Source organism: Trichomycterus rosablanca, chromosome 3 (assembly GCF_030014385.1).
Source record: "Trichomycterus rosablanca isolate fTriRos1 chromosome 3, fTriRos1.hap1, whole genome shotgun sequence".
Classification (NCBI taxonomy): Eukaryota; Metazoa; Chordata; class Actinopteri; order Siluriformes; family Trichomycteridae; genus Trichomycterus; species Trichomycterus rosablanca.
The window spans coordinates 2,229,064-2,247,991 of NC_085990.1; the positions used below are offsets into that span (position 1 = coordinate 2,229,064).

An 18,928-nucleotide genomic window follows, 5' to 3' on the forward strand; every position below is an offset into this window, starting at 1 on the left:
ATATACTTTTATTAAAGCTCTTATTTTATACACAATATGATTTAACAATGTTTAAACAAATACACAAACATATTTATTAAAAATGTAAAGTATTATTGTTCCCCAGAAAAAAACACTTAATACAGCAGTAATACATGTGCAGGTTCTCAATAACATTGCGACATCAAATCCATCTAAACAAGCCAAACAAGACATTTTTGATGCACTTTTTGGTTGTTGGTCCGTAAATACTATTAAAGGATTCAAGCAAAAATGTTTAACAAATAAAAAACAGGCGTTTACAGTGCAGTGCAGTGAATACGTCCAACAGGAGGTAAATAAACATAGGCTAGATGCAAATCTTTATTTAAAGTAATAATAAAGTTCACAATACTTTTCAAGAACTCAAGTGTTTATAGCTAAAAAAAAGAGCGAACATTCCACAAAACCTTAAAAAAATAAAAGAACAATAAATAATCTGTGTACAAACCAAATCAAAGCTTCTAACCCATAAACAACCCCAATCTCAGATAAAAAAAAAAAAGACCTGTAGTGAATCTAACCCCACAGTGCCCACCCAGTCGCCTCAATCACTCCTCCTCGTCCTCCACGAGGTCTCTCATGGAGGCCGGCTCTCCTCTCGGGCCGTCCATCCTCTCTTGCTGAACGGCGACCATACCGGTGAGGAGGGCGTAGCTCAGCATGGCCGCCGCAGCCACCAGGACAGACAGGATCTGTTTACTTCTCTTGTGAGGCTCGTTATCGAAGTCGTTGTTCTCTGTTCTCTGCACGTTCGGCGCCGGCCGTTCAGCTCCGTCTGTTCATAAAGTAAAAGCAGGACCGCAATGTTATCTGATTCTGAAAACGTTTGTTTGTTGTTTATTTTTAATTAGAATTTTTAGGTGTACCAAATGTACCCTCTTATTTCTATTTCACTAAGAGAACACCAACAAGTGCACTTTCCAAAGGCCAGGCTGTTTTTGGGTAAGCCTGGGATGTGATGGCGCATGACTTAAAGGTGGCGAATGATCCATGTACTTCAACCCTTCTAGACAAGTGATCTAAATAAAATATATTCAGGATTTACAGCAGAACTGAAGGGAAGCCTCAAGTCAGAACGTCTCTGATTAAACAGTTTTACTTACATTTACATTTTCGGCATTTAGCAGAAGCTTTTATCCAAAGCAACTAACAATGTAAAGTACTGTGACAGTATATTGTGTAAGCAATTAAGGTTTAAGGGCCTTGCTTAAGGGCCAAACAGTGGCAACCTGGCAATGGTGGGGCTTGAACCAGCGACTTGATTACTAGTGCGGTACTATAACCATTAGGCTACAGTTACCATATTTATTTAGTGTTTGTCACCATTAAAAATATATACAGGTGGGTGACACAACTCCTGGATTTTTACCTTAATCAAATAAAAATACTTATTAAAATGTGATTTTGCTCCAAAAAACTTGGGTCAGTGGTGCAAACTGTAACAGTTTTACTTTTAGATTTTTATATTGTAAGGTGACGGTAGTAAAAATTAAGTATAAAATCTAAACATTTCTAAAATAAGTCAGTAAGACCTAGAAGTGTTTCTAAATGCTTGTGGCTTTATTATTTTATATACTGTAGATTGACTTTATTTAGCACTATAAGGTTTTAAATGCGCAGGATTCCTACATTAATAATCCCGTTAAATGAAGCGCTGTGATGAAAACGTCGTCCTGTGTTGTGACGTCATCACTCCAAACGAAATTAAACGTCTTTTATGAAGGTTTGGTTCATCCGATCCTCGTGTGTTTTTTTATTTAAACGCTGCGTAATCGAAGTATAAAAAGAAAAGAGAGAATTTGATCAGAACGTGATGGTTTTATAAGATCGTTTCACTCGTGTGAGAGATAAAAAAAGCTCAGAGTAAAGAATAGATTTAAAAAAACAGCTCTGAATAATAAACACCCACCAAGAATTCATTATAGTTCACATACAGGGAGCCTTAAACTCTGAATACAAATGAACTAGATTTAAAATGATTATTATTACATGTTGTTTTTATTCTAGTGTCATGTGACGTCACACCGCAGGACAGTTTGTGTTCCTCTCTGTGAGAAAAGCTTCTAAAATGATGGAAAAGGAAACGATATCTGGTGACACCAGCAATTAAGCAGAATTTAGACTCTGAACATTAAAATTTCATAAAATCCTCATGAAAATGAGAATTATTTTACCTTTATTCTCACCGGGGAAGTACAGAGACAGGATGTGATTACAGAAGTTACTCAGGTTCTCCAGAGACGTTAGATGTTGCTGCAGTTTGCTGCTGGGCAGCTTGATCTTCAGCAGCGGTGCCAAGTGGCCAAACACGTAGGCATCGAGGGAGGAGGGCCTGAAAATCACATTCAATATAAATATTTATTTATTTATTAGGATTTTAACGTCACGTTTTACACACTGTGGTCAAACACAGTCATGGACAATTCTGTATCTCCAGGTCACCTCACTTGCATGTCTTTGTACTGTTAAAGGAAACCCACACAGACACGGGGAGAACATGCAAACTCCACAAAGAAAGGACCCGGACCGCTCCACCTGGGAATCGAACCCAGGACCTTCTTGCTGTAAGGTGACAGTGCTACCCATCGAGACACCGTGCTGTCCTTTCAACATGAATAATCAGCATTTCTAATGTTGTAGTTTATCAGCCTTAAAGCTCAAGTCCTGATTGCTGATTAGTGGTGTGTGTTCGGTTTGAGATACTTTAGTGTCAGACTTACGAATCGCCGAAGAAAAATCTGTTGGTTCCGAGTCGCTGAGACAGAAGATTCATGCACTCCTGAGCATCATCATAAAGCTTCAGTAAAACAGAGAGGAAAAACAGAGATTAAAAAATGGTTTTCTTTACTTAGGAAAATAAATCTTCTTATAACGAGATTTATGACATCAGAGTTTACCTCAGGGAATGAAGAGCGATAAAGAGCAGATATTAAAGGTGTAGAAAGAATTTATGACAAGCGGAGCACTAGTAGTTTATTCATTCATTCCTTCACTGTCTGTTTAACCACCGGTTCATCCTGTTCAGGGTCACAGTGGGTACAACTCACTGGGCGAAGGCAGGAAACACCCTAAACAGGTCACCAGTCCATGCCCACATTCCCATCTAGAGCAATTTAGTATCTCACAAATGCACCAGAGGAAACCAACACAGACACGGGGAGAACATGCTAACTCCACACAGAAAGGACCCGGACCACTCTGCTTGGGAATCGAACCCAGGACCTTCTCGCCGTGAGGCGAAAGTGCTACCCACCGAGCCATACGGTACAACAAATAAAAACCTTCTCACCTCCACACTCAAACAGGCACCATATAGTTTTCATTTTATTAATATCCGAGTTCAAATCAGAATCAGAATCAGAATACTTAATTGATCCCAGAGGGAAATTGCAGAAATCTCAGCTCTGCGACCGGTCGGCTGGGCGCCCCTAGCGGGCACAATCGGCTGCTAGTCTTCTGGGTGGAAAAAGACGAGACTAAATAGTGGGCGGGGTCTTCGGGGCTGTGTAAGGCCCCTGGTTAGTAGCCGAGGCGCCTGTTCAGAATGGAAGGAACATGGAGATCAGCGCATGACTCTCCATGTGCGAGACCGACCTCACGCGGCAATCCACCGAAGTACAGATGAATAATAAATAGTCGGTGGACGTGATTGAAGTCTTCAACATAAGAAGACTAATTGGCTATGACTAAATTGGGAGAAAAAGGAAGAAAATGCAGAAATAAACGAGATCTTTCAGGTAAGTAGTTGAAGAGATTTGACTGCGTGATTGAACGCTCCTTCACCTCTTTCTCGGCCTCCTCTCCAGCCTCCAGGGTGCCGTTTCCCCTCATGAGCCGAACCCTCTCCAGCTGCCGGGCCTGCAAACGGCCCGGCAGGAAAAAGTTCAGGGGGAAAGAGACGTTCTCCGCGTGCCAGCGCCGCGTCACGTCCACATAATTCTTAGGATCGATCCACAGAGCGTAAATCTGCAGCACAATCAGACAGAAATAAATAAACTGGACACGGACAAAGGATTTATGAGCTAATAAAGACGTTTAAAAGATCTAAATGTGCTTATTATTCTGAAACCTTCAGCATGATACAAATACACCTGTAATTTTTTTTACATTGAGAAGCTGTCTGGACATTTGTTTGAGAGAAACATCCTATTATTAAACTTATTATTATTAATGAATATTATTATCGGATGTATTTAGATTTAAGCTGTCTCGCTTACTGAGGGTGAACCTAGACCTACAGTACACAACATGATAAAGGGTAAAAATGTGTATAAAATCAATCTATAAAATATCTATCAATATACATTACATACTGTCTATCTATCCATCCATCCATCCATCCATCCATCCATCCATCCATCCATCCATCTATCTATCTATGCATCTGTCTGTCTGTGTATGTCTGTCTATCCGTCTATGTATCTGTCTGTCTTCTATCTGTCTGTCTTTCTATATGTCTGTCTTTCTATCTATCTATCCGCCTGCATTTCTGTCTGTCTATCTTTCTTTTTAGCTATCCGTCTGTCTATCGGGGGGGTGCACTCTCGGTGCTGGTCCCAAGCCTGGATATGTGGACCAGATCTGCTGTGGAGTGGCAGCCTAATGGGTAGAGCTGTGGGGTCCAACTGGAAGGTTGTGGGCTTGAATCCCAGCTCTGCCATGCAGCCACTGTGGGGTCGTTGTACAAAACACTCTATATATATATAAATCCATATATATCTTTGTGTATTGAGTTATAACAGGATGATGTGACTTTAGTAACTTTGTTCACACATTTATTAATATTTTCAACTCACGTGTCCCATTAAAGTCGCTCATTCCAGATACAGTGATTTTTCAGTAATGGCAGGGTTAACGTGGTCCCGCTCCAGTCTTACTGGCTTTAACTAAAAGGAAAACTGTCTGGAATTTTTATACTGCGCTATTAAATACCAGAGATAACGATCCGCTCTCCCTTTAACAACTGTGTCACGAGGGAAAAGACGGCAGCAGAAAGAGCCAGGAGACGTCCTGGATATAGTGGAGGGGGAAAATATGGAAAACGCTTTCATATGACATCCGTCCCCTTCCAGAAACTTCCCTCTACTCCACTTCATTCCACTTTTCCTTATTGTAAGCACCCATTTTCAGTAACAGGGTCCCATTATGATGCCACGTTGGTCTCACCAGAGCTGGCATCAGCTTTTCCTCCAGCAGAGAGATGAACGCCAGTGTGTCGGCTCCTTCTCTTGCTGACAGGTCGTAGTCGGCATTGTATTTCTGAAACACACGGATCAACTGGATCAGATTTAATAAGAATCATCTGTATATCTGTCTGTCTGTGTGTGTGTCTGTCTGTCTATCTATCTATCTATCTATCTATCTATCTATCTATCTATCTGTCTATCTATCTGTCTATCTATCTATCTATCTATCTATCTATCTATCTATCTATCTATCTATCTATCTATCTATCTATCTATCTGTCTATCTACCTGTCTGTCTATACAGTGTATCACAAAAGTGAGTACACCCCTCACATTTCTGCAGATATTTAAGTATATCTTTTCATGGGACAACACTGACAAAATGACACTTTGACACAATGAAAAGTAGTCTGTGTGCAGCTTATATAACAGTGTAAATTTATTCTTCCCTCAAAATAACTCAATATACAGCCATTAATGTCTAAACCACCGGCAACAAAAGTGAGTACACCCCTTAGTGAAAGTTCCTGAAGTGTCAATATTTTGTGTGGCCACCATTATTTCCCAGAACTGCCTTAACTCTCCTGGGCATGGAGTTTACCAGAGCTTCACAGGTTGCCACTGGAATGCTTTTCCACTCCTCCATGACGACATCACGGAGCCGGCGGATATTCGAGACTTTGCGTTCCTCTACCTTCCGCTTGAGGATGCCCCAAAGATGTTCTATTGGGTTTAGGTCTGGAAACATGCTTGGCCAGTCCATCACCTTTACCCTCAGCCTCTTCAATAAAGCAGTGGTCGTCTTAGAGGTGTGTTTGGGGTCATTATCATGCTGGAACACTGCCCTGCGAACCAGTTTCCGGAGGGAGGGGATCATGCTCTGCTTCAGTATTTCACAGTACATATTGGAGTTCATGTGTCCCTCAATGAAATGTAACTCCCCAACACCTGCTGCACTCATGCAGCTCCAGACCATGGCATTCCCACCACCATGCTTGACTGTAGGCATGACACACTTATCTTTGTACTCCTCACCTGATTGCCGCCACACATGCTTGAGACCATCTGAACCAAACAAATTAATCTTGGTCTCATCAGACCATAGGACATGGTTCCAGTAATCCATGTCCTTTGTTGACATGTCTTCAGCAAACTGTTTGCGGGCTTTCTTGTGTAGAGACTTCAGAAGAGGCTTCCTTCTGGGGTGACAGCCATGCAGACCAATTTGATGTAGTGTGCGGCGTATGGTCTGAGCACTGACAGGCTGACCCCCCACCTTTTCAATCTCTGCAGCAATGCTGACAGCACTCCTGCGCCTATCTTTCAAAGACAGCAGCTGGATGTGACGCTGAGCACGTGCACTCAGCTTCTTTGGACGACCAACACGAGGTCTGTTCTGAGTGGACCCTGCTCTTTTAAAACGCTGGATGATCTTGGCCACTGTGCTGCAGCTCAGTTTCAGGGTGTTGGCAATCTTCTTGTAGCCTTGGCCATCTTCATGTAGCGCAACAATTCGTCTTTTAAGATCCTCAGAGAGTTCTTTGCCATGAGGTGCCATGTTGGAACTTTCAGTGACCAGTATCAGAGAGTGTGAGAGCTGTACTACTAAATTGAACACACCTGCTCCCTATGCACACCTGAGACCTAGTAACACTAACAAATCACATGACATTTTGGAGGGAAAATGACAAGCAGTGCTCAATTTGGACATTTAGGGGTGTAGTCTCTTAGGGGTGTACTCACTTTTGTTGCCGATGGTTTAGACATTAATGGCTGTATTTTGAGTTATTTTGAGGGAAGAATAAATTTACACTGTTATATAAGCTGCACACAGACTACTTTTCATTGTGTCAAAGTGTCATTTTGTCAGTGTTGTCCCATGAAAAGATATACTTAAATATCTGCAGAAATGTGAGGGGTGTACTCACTTTTGTGATACACTGTATATCTGTCACTGTATCTGTCTGTCTGTCTATCTATCTATCTATCTATCTATCTATCTATCTATCTATCTATCTATCTATCTATCTATCTATCTATCTATCTATCTATCTTATAACAAACTGCCACTCGAAATTTCATTGTACTTGTGTATAGTGACAATAAAGATTCTATTCTATTCTATCTATCTATCTATCTATCTATCTATCTATCTATCTATCTATCTATCTATCTATCTATCTGTCTGTCTGTCTATCTGTCTATATATCTGTCTATCTACCTGTCTGTCTATATACCTGTCTAGCTACCTGTCTGTCTGTCTGTTAATAAGAATCATCTGTATATCTGTCTGTCTGTGTGTCTGTCTATCATATATCTATCTATCTATCTATCTATCTATCTATCTATCTATCTATCTATCTATCTATCTATCTATCTATCTATATATATATCTCTGTCTGTCTGTCTGTCTGTCTGTCTGTCTGTCTGTCTGTCTGTCTATATATCTGTCTATCTATCTGTCTATATATCTATCTGTATATGTATGTATCTGTCTGTCTGTATATCTATCTGTGTATGTATGTATGTATGTATCTGTCTGTCTATCTATCTGTCTGTCTGTATATGTATCTGTCTGTCTATATATCTATCGGTTTATGAATGTATGTATGTATCTGTCTGTCTGTTTATCTGTCTGTCTGTATATGTACAGTGTATCACAAAAGTGAGTACACCCCTCACATTTCTGCAAATATTTTATTATATCTTTTCATGGGACAACACTATAGAAATAAAATTTGGATATAATTTAGAGTAGTCAGTGTACAACTTGTATAGCAGTGTAGATTTACTGTCTTCTGAAAATAACTCAACACACAGCCATTAATGTCTAAATGGCTGGCAACATAAGTGAGTACACCCCACAGTGAACATGTCCAAATTGTGCCCAAAGTGTCAATATTTTGTGTGACCACCATTATTATCCAGCACTGCCTTAACCCTCCTGGGCATGGAATTCACCAGAGCTGCACAGGTTGCTACTGGAATCCTCTTCCACTCCTCCATGATGACATCACGGAGCTGGTGGATGTTAGACACCTTGAACTCCTCCACCTTCCACTTGAGGATGCGCCACAGGTGCTCAATTGGGTTTAGTCCATCACCTTTACCTTCAGCTTCCTTAGCAAGGCAGTTGTCATCTTGGAGGTTGTGTTTGGGGTCGTTATCCTGTTGGAAAACTGCCATGAGGCCCAGTTTTCGAAGGGAGGGGATCATGCTCTGTTTCAGAATGTCACAGTACATGTTGGAATTCATGTTTCCCTCAATTAACCGCAGCTCCCCAGTGCCAGCAACACTCATGCAGCCCAAGACCATGATGCTACCACCACCATGCTTGACTGTAGGCAAGATACAGTTGTCTTGGTACTTCTCACCAGGGCGCCGCCACACATGCTGGACACCATCTGAGCCAAACAAGTTTATCTTGGTCTCGTCAGACCACAGGGCATTCCAGTAATCCATGTTCTTGGACTGCTTGTCTTCAGCAAACTGTTTGCGGGCTTTCTTGTGCGTCAGCTTCCTTCTGGGATGACGACCATGCAGACCGAGTTGATGCAGTGTGCGGCGTATGGTCTGAGCACTGACAGGCTGACCTCCCACGTCTTCAACCTCTGCAGCAATGCTGGCAGCACTCATGTGTCTATTTTTTAAAGCCAACCTCTGGATATGACGCCGAACACGTGGACTCAACTTCTTTGGTCGACCCTGGCGAAGCCTGTTCCGAGTGGAACCTGTCCTGGAAAACCGCTGTATGACCTTGGCCACCATGCTGTAGCTTAGTTTCAGGGTGTTAGCAATCTTCTTATAGCCCAGGCCATCTTTGTGGAGAGCAACAATTCTATTTCTCACATCCTCAGAGAGTTTTTTGCCATGAGGTGCCATGTTGAATATCCAGTGGCCAGTATGAGAGAATTGTACCCAAAACACCAAATTTAACAGCCCTTCTCCCCATTTACACCTGGGACCTTGACACATGACACCAGGGAGGGACAACGACACATTTGGGCACAATTTGGACATGTTCACTGTGGGGTGTACTCACTTATGTTGCCAGCTATTTAGACATTAATGGCTGTGTGTTGAGTTATTTTCAGAAGACAGTAAATCTACACTGCTATACAAGCTGTACACTGACTACTCTAAGTTATATCCAAGTTTCATGTCTATAGTGTTGTCCCATGAAAAGATATAATGAAATATTTGCAGAAATGTGAGGGGTGTACTCACTTTTGTGATACACTGTATGTATCTGTCTGTCTATATATCTGTCTGTCTATCTGTATATGGGAGGGCGGTATGGATTCCTCAGTACTGCTGTAATTACGACCTCTGTTGGCTGATCAATGACACTGCACAGTGAGACGGGGGATAATAGGGATCAGTGCATGACTCTGCGTGCACGATACAGATCTCTGTATGAACCAGCCGGGGGCAGGTGAAAAAAAGTGGTCGGATACTGCACGTGTCGGGGGGTGGGGGGTGGGGGTGTTAGTCATGTCTCCCTTCGATCAGGAGTGGAGGTCTAAAGCAGTAGAGGCGCAAATACTAATTGGGACTGGTGGTGGTGGTGGTTTGGGTGGGGCAAATATCCACATATTTGTAACTGAATTCACTAGAACGAGTGTTTACCTGTTTCCTGAGCTGGATGATGATCTTGCTGGGTTGAGAGACGCTCCCCTCCTCCCTGGTCTTCAGAGCCGGGAGTGAACCTGGTACCACGCAGACACGACACACCCACACCACACAGCAGGGATTAATCAGAGAGTCTCACTTAATCCCGTCACTGTAGATTACATTCATATCCGCCTGCTTTAACTTCTTCTGTCCACTCAGAAACTGACCGTTACAGTCCAGTGTAAAAAAAAAAGACCTGCTGACCTGTCGGGCTCCTCCAGGGATTGGAGATCTTGTGAATTTTCAGTGGGGCGCCAGCAAACCGTGCGTAAGCCTGTAAAAATAAAATCAAATTAATTATTAATATCTAAAGATAATATCTGATTTAATGTATTGATCTCGCTCGGGCAGAAACTCGTCCGTCTGAAACGTCTGTCGTTCATGTGGAGGAACAAACTGCATCACATCTGCACCCAAGAAATTAGAACTAACCCAAAACAGAGGGGCACAGTGCAGCTCTGGTCTGGTCCAGCGTTCCAGGGGCCCTGACCGGCTCACAGCAAACTTGCTCGTTTCTGTGATCCATCAAATGAAACCTGAACCAGACTGGAGACGCTGACAAACGAGGTGATTAACACTCCCCAAAACCTACAGGACACCTGAGGAGAGCAAATACGGTCAGGACTTCGAACAACCCCGAGAGTCAATACACCCTACAACACCCTAAAGTACACCTCCCTAAAATACACCTCCCTAAAAAACAACACCCTAAAATACAGTGCATCTCTCTACAAAACAACACCCTAAAGTACACCTCCCTAAAAAACAACACCCTAAAATACAGTACATCTCTCTACAAAACAACACCCTAAAGTACACCTCCCTAAAAAACAACACCCTAAAAAACAAAACCCTAAAATACACTGCTCTAAAAACAACCTAAAATACACCTCTATAAAAACAACACCCTAAAATACACTTTCTAAAAAAACAACAACCTAAAGTACACCTCTTTAAAAAACAACACCCTAAAAAACAACACCCTAAAATACACCTCTCTACAAAACAACACCCTAAAATACACCTCTAAAGAACAACAACCTAAAATACACCTCTCTAAAAACAACACCCTAAAATACACTTTCTAAAAAAACAACAACCTAAAATACATCTCCCTAAAATACACCTCCCTAAAAACAACACCCTAAAATACACCTCTCTAAAAACAACACCCTAAAATACATCTCCCTAAAATACACCTCCCTAAAAACAACACCCTAAAATACACTTTCTAAAAAACAACACCCTAAAGTACACCTCCCTAAAAAAACAACACCCTAAAAAACAACACCCTAAAATACACCTCTCTAAAAACAACACCCTAAAATACATCTCCCTGAAATACACCTCCCTAAAAACAACACCCTAAAATACATGTTAAACCGCTGCACCATCCGAGCGCCCAGGTTTCCTTCTGGTATTTTACATAATACCCAAAGAACTTAAATAAAACTTTTTATTTTTAAAACACCAATGACCTTAAATAAACACTTTCTCAGAATCTTTGTTGTCAGGACTTGGATCCTTCCAAAACCAGAATCCTTTTTTATTTCCCCTCTTACAGTATTTATGAGGGTGTGGCTGCATCCAGACAAATATAAGAATCATTTGAATATAATTGATTCCCCTTCTAGTGTTTTAACGTTGGTTGTGCATGACTTGGTACTGGAACACAGGATGTCTGTTTATTTTATCTCGAACAAAAAAGGAAACAGGTCACTGATCCACAGTCACTTAACACCCAGTTACTTACCACATTACTACAGAAACAAATCTAACTTGATGTCTGTACAGAGTTACAGCCAAATTACAACCCAGTGTTGGTCAAACCCACGAGGCAATATGGCATCACTACTAAAAACATTGCAAATGGATTTTAATATTACTCAATCAACATAAATTGCTATCATGTCCATTGGTGGAACTTTTGCCCAGCGTCCTCACTTACGCTACACTTCAGCACGTCCTGCACACGAGGACTAAAGCAACCGAACCACATCCAAGTTTGTTCATTTCTTTTTCTGGTTGGAGAAGTGAAGCCAGTTGGAAGAGCACCATCGACATAAAACTCTGACATCATGTCTCCAAATCGTTCGACCATTTTCTTGTCATTTTAACCCGAACCTTATGAAAACAGAGGCGAGAGCGGCCGTCCAAAAGAAACAAGAACAGGAAATCGCTTTAGGCTGAAGGACTTTACCTGCCAATCCAGCTCCAGTCTCAGTCATCGCACCGTACGGCCAGTACGACTCCAAATGACTTTTAATGGTTCGAGACCATTAAAAGTTTCGAGTGTAAAATAAAGTGACAAAATAACTCACGCTGATCTAATTCAGGTCACAATAAAAGGTCTCATGGCTGGAATTAGGCGGCTTTAGTGCATCTGGAGATGAAGAGGCTGAAATGAATGAAGTCCAAGTCGCACATAACTCTGCACACACAGCGACGTCAGACTCGACTCAGACTCATTTCAAATGCTTTGAACTCAACTCAGACTCGTAAACAACAAGAGTCTCTAGCGTCAGCGTGTGTTAACATTAGTTACGTGTGTAATTAACTTGTTTTTTCCGCCTTAACCCGCAACGCACGCAATGTGTAAATGTTCCAGCAGCTTCCGGCGTAGTGATGAAGCGTCGCTCCCTACTCCCTACACAGTCTGAAGTTCACTTCATTTGAACATTCTCGTTACCTTTGGATCGGAATCTCACTTAAAATGGTGGAGTACCCTACGTAGTGCACTTCACAGGAACAGCCGGGGTGAATGGAACGCTCCTACAGAATCGGTGCTGATGGTTGTAAGACGCTTTCTGAACCAATCAGAGCTTCTGATTGTAATTGTTAGTAAGAAATGCTGTTATTTGCATTTATTCGGTTTGCGTCACACAGATGACGTGGTAATGAAACGCTCGATCGGCTTTCTAACGACTTCCTGTTTTACTTCACCACCGGGAAAAGTTTGGAGGTTTTTAATTATAAGCACATTTACAAAATAACGGATTCTGTTCCTAATGGGACGCACGCTTATAAATGTAATAGCATCTGGAAGAACAGAAGCTAAGGTAAGCAGCGGTTATGATGGTTTTTGCCGTGTTTGGGATTTTGGCCGCTGTGCCGTGATTTATCGAGCGCTTTTGTTCTGTAATGAAAACAAAACGTATCAGTTGAAGCTTTTAACTGGAACCTTCTTGTTACAGAAATTACATTCATTTACACGATGAGGAGGAAAGTAAAGACACGAAGTAAAACGGCTAAATACACTCGCTAATCTGTTGTTGTTTTTATCTGAACTTACAGATTATTTCTTTATTTCTACGCTACATTTCTAATATATGTTTTGTGTTTATTATATCGACTCGTGACTCGACTCGGACTCGTATTGTCTGCTACATGGCCAAGTAAACATCGTATTCTCGAATCATGGACATGAATACTGTTCCAGTCATGTTCAGTGTAGCAGGCGTATTATTTTCACACCAAACTAGTGTTTTATGGATCTAGCTTTGTACGTGTGAGTATTGTCCCACTGAAATTAAAAACAAAACCCTGTACAGTCCTGCAAACTGTTACCACAACACGCAAAGCACAACATTTCAGAGTCTGGCATCGTAAGCTGTAACTTTACGCTTTTCTTTTCCTGGAACTGGTGTTTTTTTCCTGGGACTGGTGTAAGGCATTAAAAACAGCCAGCACCATCACTCCTCCTCAAGAAACGTACTGCTGGTACGCTGAATTCGGTGTACAGTCTTTGATTCCTCATACCGTAAGGATTTTTCATTTACCGTCATACCGTGGCATGGTTAATACGACAGCTGTAGCTTCAATAGGCAGCAAATCATATAATACTGTTCATCTAAAAGTGCTATGGAGCGCCGTGCAGATTAGGTAAAGCTCACGAGTTAGCCAGGTAGTGTTAACATGACACTTGATATGGTGAAGGAAGGTAGTTAATTCTCATGTCAATCTATCATCCTTGTCAAGTCCTGTTCTTATGTTGTTCTTTAAATTCTCTTTTTATGCCATTTTCCCCAAGATATTAAGGATTGTTTTAATATTGGCTTGGTTAAAGATTTCTGTTACAGTCTTGTATTGTTCGAGCTCGTCGTTTCTGTGAGCTGAATTTCCGCCCTCCTGCTACCGACCCCACGCTGTTCGTTTATTCAGCAAAAGAATCCGGAAAAAAACGTGGAAAACTCTGAAGCAGAAGTTTCCAGACGGTCTCAGAAGACTGCTGCGTCACTAACGGCTCCGCTGTACCAGGATCTGGAGAGGGATTTTACACCACGCCACATAAAACGAGCCCAGCGGCATTTTCCAAACCACAGAGGTTTGCTCTGTAAGAGCAGTGAGGTAAACCACAACAAACTGTGCTTAAAAAATCATTTCAGCTACGTGTTATAGAACTACAGTGCTGATTTATTAGTTGAAAAAGAAAAATCTCTTTCTTTAAGCATTTCAAAGTGAGAAGATTGGAGACGGGGGATCCTAAAAGAATAATAAAACCACTAAATTGGTTCCACATGGTAATTATGGTGTTAAACACAGACAGGGTTTTCCTGGTGAGGCTGAGTGGAAAAGCAAGAACCTGCCAAAGCCACGGAACAAACCCCTGAACTTTCATTTCTTATGTCAAAAAAAATGCAACACCACACAACTTTTACTGTCAATCAGATAACGAAAGTGGAGACGCATCGCTGGATTGATTGACCTCTTTTCTGGCCACGTATTACACGACTGGTTAGAACAGCATTTTTTAACAATTACAGCTGCACGTTTATAAAGTCGTATAAATCCAAATCTGCAGACTGTAGATGATTCTTAATTAAAACCAGACCACAGTTCAACCACCTGAGACGGCCGAGGAAATTCAGGGTCTACCGGGCTATACTTACACGCTACAGCAGCAGTGTAGCAACATTACACTCACACTACACTCACACTACACTCACACTACTCTCACATTACACTATACTCACACTACTGTACACTCACATTACACTCATACTGACATTACACTCACACTGACATTACACTCACACAACACTCACACTACTCTCACACTACTCTCACATTACACTATACTCACACTACTGTACACTCACATTACACTCATACTGACATTACACTCACACTGACATTACACTCACACTACACTCACACTGACATTACACTCACACTACACTCACACTACTCTCACATTACACTATACTCACACTACTGTACACTCACATTACACTCATACTGATATTACACTCACACTGACATTACACTCACATTACACTCACACTGACATTACACTCACACTACACTCACACTACTCTCACATTACACTATACTCACACTACTGTACACTCACATTACACTCATACTGATATTACACTCACACTGACATTACACTCACATTACACTCATACTGACATTACACTCACATTACACTCACACTACACTCACACTACACTCACACTACTCTCACATTACACTATACTCACACTACTGTACACTCACATTACACTCATACTGACATTACACTCACACTGACATTACACTCACATTACACTCACACTGACATTACACTCACATTACACTATACTCACACTACACTCACACTGACATTACACTCACACTACTCTCACATTACACTCATACTGACATTACACTCACACTGACATTACACTCACATTACACTATACTCACACTACACTCACACTGACATTACACTCACATTACACTCACACTACTCTCACATTACACTCATACTGACATTACACTCACATTACACTATACTCACACTACACTCACACTGACATTACACTCACATTACACTATACTCACACTACACTCACACTGACATTACACTCACATTACACTATACTCACACTACACTCACACTGACATTACACTCACATTACACTCACACTACTCTCACATTACACTCATACTGACATTACACTCACACTGACATTACACTCACATTACACTCACACTGACATTACACTCACATTACACTATACTCACACTACACTCACACTGACATTACACTCACATTACACTCACACTACACTCACATTACACTCACATTACACTCACACTGACATTACACTCACATTACACTATACTCACACTACACTCACACTGACATTACACTCACATTACACTCACACTACACTCACACTACACTCACATTACACTCACATTACACTCATACTGACATTACACTCACATTACACTATACTCACATTACACTCACATTACACTATACTCACATTACACTCACACTGACATTACACTCACACTCACACTATACTCACATTACACTCACATTACACTATTCTCACATTACAGGCACACTACACTCAAATTAGTCACACTACACTCACACTACACTCACACCACTCAAATTACACTCACACTATGCTCCCATTACACACACTACACTCACACTACACTATACTCACATTACACTCATACAACACTACACTCACACTGACATTACACCAAACTGACAAAGTCTGTAAAATATGACGTTAAAATAAAAATAAAAATAAATAAATAAGCACTACATTACACTACACTTCCATTCACATAACACTACACGCACATTGACATTCCACTACATGCACATGCCACTCACACTGACATTCCACTACACTTACACATTCCACTCACACTGATATTACACTACATTTGCGTTACACTACACTCACACTACACTCACATTACAGACACTACGTTTAGTCACATTACACTACTCACTAAGTGTGTAAAACATGACGTTAAAATCCTAATAAATAAATAAAAACACTACTTACATTACACTGCACTCACATAACAGTCACACACACTCAAATTACAGTCAAACTCACATTGACATTACACTACACTCACATTACACTGACATTACACTACACTCACACTACTCACATTACACTACACTCATATAACACTCACACTACTCACATTACACTACACTCACATTACACTGACATTACACTACACTCACACTGACATTACACTATACTGACATTACACTCACACTACTCACATTACACTGCACTCCACTCACACTGACATTACACTACACTCACATTACACTGACATTACACTACACTCACACTACTCACACTACTCACATTACACTACACTGACATAACACTGACATTACACTCCACTCACACTGACATTACACTCCACTCACACTGACATTACACTATACTGACATTACACTCACACTACTCACATTACACTGCACTCCACTCACATTACACTATACTGACATTACACTCACACTACTCACATTACACTACACTCCTATAACACTCACACTACTCACATTACACTACACTCATATAACACTCACACTACTCACATTACACTACACTGACATAACACTGACATTACACTACACTCACACTGACATTACACTATACTGACATTACACTCACACTACTCACATTACACTGCACTCCACTCACATTCACATTACACTATACTGACATTACACTCACACTACTCACATTACACTACACTCCTATAACACTCACACTACTCACATTACACTACACTCATATAACACTCACACTACTCACATTACACTACACTGACATAACACTGACATTACACTACACTCACACTGACATTACACTATACTGACATTACACTCACACTACTCACATTACACTACACTCCTATAACACTCACACTACTCACATTACACTACACTGACATAATACTGACATTACACTATACTGACATTACACTCACACTACTCACATTACACTGCACTCCACTCACACTGACATTACACTACACTGACATTACACTACACTCATTCACGTTCCACTACACTGACATTACACTACACTGACATTACACTACATTGACATTACACTCACACTACTCACATTACACTGCACTCCACTCACACTGACATTACACTACACTGACATTACACTACACTCATTCACGTTCCACTACACTGACATTACACTACACTGACATTACACTACATTGACATTACACTCACACTACTCACATTACACTGCACTCCACTCACATTACACTACACTGACATTACACTACACTCATTCACGTTCCACTACACTCACATTACACTACACTGACATTACACTACACTGACATTACACTGACATTACACTCACACTACTCACATTACACTACATTGACATTACACTCACACTACTCACATTACACTGCACTCCACTCACACTCACATTACACTACACTGACATTACACTACACTCATTCACGTTCCACTACACTGACATTACACTACACTGACATTACACTACACTGACATTACACTCACACTACTCACATTACACTGCACTCCACTCACACTCACATTACACTGCACTGACATTACACTACACTCATTCACGTTCCACTACACTCACATTACACTGCACTGACATTACACTATACTGACATTACACTCACACTACTCACATTACACTGCACTCCACTCACACTGACATTACACTACACTGACATTACACTACACTGACATTACACTACACTCATTCACGTTCCACTACACTGACATTACACTACATTGACATTACACTCACACTACTCACATTACACTGCACTCCACTCACACTCACATTACACTACACTGACATTACACTACACTCATTCACGTTCCACTACACTGACATTACACTACACTGACATTACACTACACTGACACTAACACTACACTTACATTAGTAATGTTTATGAGTGTTTGTATTAAGTTTCTTATCACTGAATGAACCTTTTCAGTATGTGCTGGATCACATGAATAGAAAAAGAAGGAGAACATGTTGTACACAGCGCGGTATTTCTACAGAATAAAGAGAACAGAAAGACTCACCAGCACGATGAGACTGTCGGTATCAACCGACGGTAAACCGCAGCTCCCTCTCCAACAGAACAACTCGAAGGGAGCCGCCATCTTACTCCACCATAGAGCCTTTAACACGGAAGCGAACCTGCACTGATCTACTGTAAACAGCTCCTGTACAGGACGGGGCTAAAGTTTCTATTAA

General features: G+C 41.1%; 1 protein-coding gene across 1 annotated transcript; it reads right to left on the reverse strand.

Moving 5' to 3' along the window:
• On the reverse strand, positions 1-18,872 carry mtx1a (metaxin 1a). The gene is made up of 8 exons (XM_062991691.1): positions 18,754-18,872; positions 10,086-10,155; positions 9,837-9,916; positions 5,188-5,280; positions 3,805-3,987; positions 2,742-2,818; positions 2,196-2,353; positions 1-796 (listed from the first exon to the last, which is right to left on the reverse strand). The coding sequence occupies exons 1-8, from the start codon at positions 18,832-18,834 to the stop codon at positions 570-572; spliced, it is 969 nt and encodes a 322-aa protein (XP_062847761.1). The 5' UTR covers positions 18,835-18,872; the 3' UTR covers positions 1-569.
• Positions 18,873-18,928: the final 56 nt, after the last annotated feature.

Bases quoted from the DNA above. Each gene is read 5' to 3' on its own strand.
- mtx1a (XM_062991691.1), bottom strand. From the start codon at position 18,834: ATGGCGGCTCCCTTCGAGTTGTTCTGTTGGAGAGGGAGCTGCGGTTTA. The intron at 5,281-9,836 runs GTAAACACTCGT...CGTGTGTTTCAG, and splicing joins TCATCCAGCTCAGGAAACAG to AAATACAATGCCGACTACGA. The intron at 2,354-2,741 runs GTAAGTCTGACA...TGTGATTTTCAG, and splicing joins AGATTTTTCTTCGGCGATTC to GCCCTCCTCCCTCGATGCCT.